Source organism: Alligator sinensis, unplaced genomic scaffold, assembly GCF_000455745.1.
Source record: "Alligator sinensis unplaced genomic scaffold, ASM45574v1 scaffold111_1, whole genome shotgun sequence".
Lineage (NCBI taxonomy): Eukaryota > Metazoa > Chordata > Crocodylia > Alligatoridae > Alligator > Alligator sinensis.
Window position 1 is genome coordinate 4,556,844 of NW_005841875.1, and position 2,248 is coordinate 4,559,091.

Genomic DNA, 2,248 nt, shown 5'->3' on the forward strand with positions numbered 1-2,248 from the left:
AATGTGTCAGGAGCTAGGGCAGCCATTGCCAGGCTGGGAGAGGGGTGGGGGGTGGGCCAGGCCTGGCCAAATTGAAATTGGGACAGTGATTCGAATCACTGTCCCCCGAATCGGCCGAATCTGAAGCGAATACTAGCTGCTTTGCACAGGCGTACCAAACAGATCTTCCTTAAAGGAAATCAGATTATGGGAGGTACTAATGAAAAATACTTTTAAAGCATAATGACAGTCAAACACCATCAAACCTCGCACTAAAATCAAGGAGACTCAAATTATTTTTAGTACTAGCATGAAGAGGTTTAAGCAGAAATGAGAATCTATCCCAAAGTATCTTTGGGGAATGCTATATTGGATTTACCTGCCTTTTTAAGATGGTTAAAGTTTGAGATTGAGCAGAATGGCTACGTCCCTTTAATCACTACATGATAAATTAAAAAAGTAAAGATGTCTAAAGTAAAAATAACTATCAAAGAAAGAATCTGATGCATAGTTAAGCTACACTGGAACATCGGTGTTTGTTTTGCATCCAGTTTCCAATTGCAATCTACTATAAATAAGACATGAGACACCAAACAAACCTACATAATACCAACTGGTACTGCAAGACAACAGGGCATTTTCCCCCTGCCAAACAGTTATTTTATTGTGCACTCCCGGGTATTCAGGGAGCTGAATAATCTTTCCCTGTAGCTATTAAAAATAAAGTGTAAATAGTTCAGTGTTGTGTGTATTTAATGGAAAGTTTTTTGGGGGAAAATCCTGATTTATGTATCCACATAAGAACGATTTGCAAATAGTTATTTTAAGAGTAGGGAACACAAAGGGCTCATATCAATTTTTAATGTCTTATTTAAAAAGAACACAGCATTCTCTCATTTGGCAAAGGAGACCTTTTAATGTTGGGGTTTTCTCCTGTGTAATTGTGAAATTATGGACATTTCCTTTCATCCTTAAGCCCCTGTTTTCCATCTGTCTGAAGATCCTGACGGACAACTTAATAGTCAGCAATGCAACATCTCCATATGTTTGATACATCAGGTTTTCTAGCAGACAATATACAAAACACTTTTCTCATTAAAACCAGCGTCCAAAATTTCCTTCCCCAACACTGTGAATTATTAATATGAAAAAATAAGTTTGGCTCTATCAGTGCTGGACACAGCAACCTCAGTAGAGCTCTGGCTGCACAAAAGCAAGTTTGCTGGCTCATATTTACGAGTTCTTCGGCCTTCTCTTCTATGATTTAACGGTGAATTACTACTTTGAACTCTGGAGTTCATTTCGGTCTAATAACTTCAAAAATGCAAAAATGGCATACAAGTCAAAGTACTGAATTTACCATCAATAGGGAAAAAATTGAATGCAAGATCTCTAGAAGGTATGTGGGCCAGCTTCTAAACTAATGTCAGAGTAACTCCACTGATAACAGTGGTGTCAAACCCAAGTATAACATAACCATTGAATCAGACTCCAAAGCGAGATTAGCCCAAGTATCGTGATTTTAAAAAACCCCCAAAACTAATAATGCATTTTGGGGCATCTCTAGTCACCTTCTATTTTCCGAGTTTTGTTCATGCTTTCAACATTTTCTTTGCAATGATAAGGGCTAGAAAGTTTTTCTTTTTAAATTAACGAATTCAGAGATTCTCATAATACAAGTACAGAAGCTGGGGGCTTTAAGAAAAAACACCAAAACTTGGGGGACTTGCAAAAAAAAAGAAAGAGGTGAGTTCTGACAATGCTGCCATTATTTCCACAGAGCTAAGCTGGTTTACACCAGCTAAATATCTGGCACACCGTAAGGCTCAATATGAAGACAAACTGAGTATTTTATACGAGTAAAGCACTTACAGGAAAATCTGTTCAACAACTGAGTAATTTCCAAAAGCCCCAAACGACCTCTGAAGTCTCACATTTCAAAAGGAATATTCAAGTAAAAGATAAATGTAATCTGTACCTGTATACCATAATTTTTGAGTGCCTGGAGCTATCGATACTACAACTCATAAGCAGCACAGTAAAAAACCACTCTGGGTTATCACCAACTTGCCTGGCACATTCCAGAGAACTGTCTCACTGCTCTGATCCGTATGTAGCTAGTTAACTGGCAGAGCATGTTCCCACAAACTCCTGTAACTAAACGCTGTCTGCCAACCCAAACAGTCTCCATCCCCAACATGTCTGGCCTGCTGGCCAGTTCAGTGGGTTCACAAACGACCCCTCGTGGAGATCTTCACACTGCAACAAC

At 38.9% G+C, this 2,248-nt stretch overlaps 1 protein-coding gene across 2 annotated transcripts in view; it reads right to left on the bottom strand.

The window, feature by feature from the left end:
- Positions 1-1,983, bottom strand: part of FNIP1 (folliculin interacting protein 1) — a 64,834-nt gene extending 62,851 nt beyond the window's left edge. For both annotated transcript variants that reach the window (XM_025196074.1, XM_025196071.1), the window contains exon 1: positions 1,958-1,983. In XM_025196074.1, the coding sequence (XP_025051859.1) occupies positions 1,958-1,968 (11 nt within the window). In that variant the 5' untranslated portion in view covers positions 1,969-1,983. The remainder of the gene's footprint in view (positions 1-1,957) is intronic.
- Between the last annotated feature and the right edge of the window lie 265 nt (positions 1,984-2,248).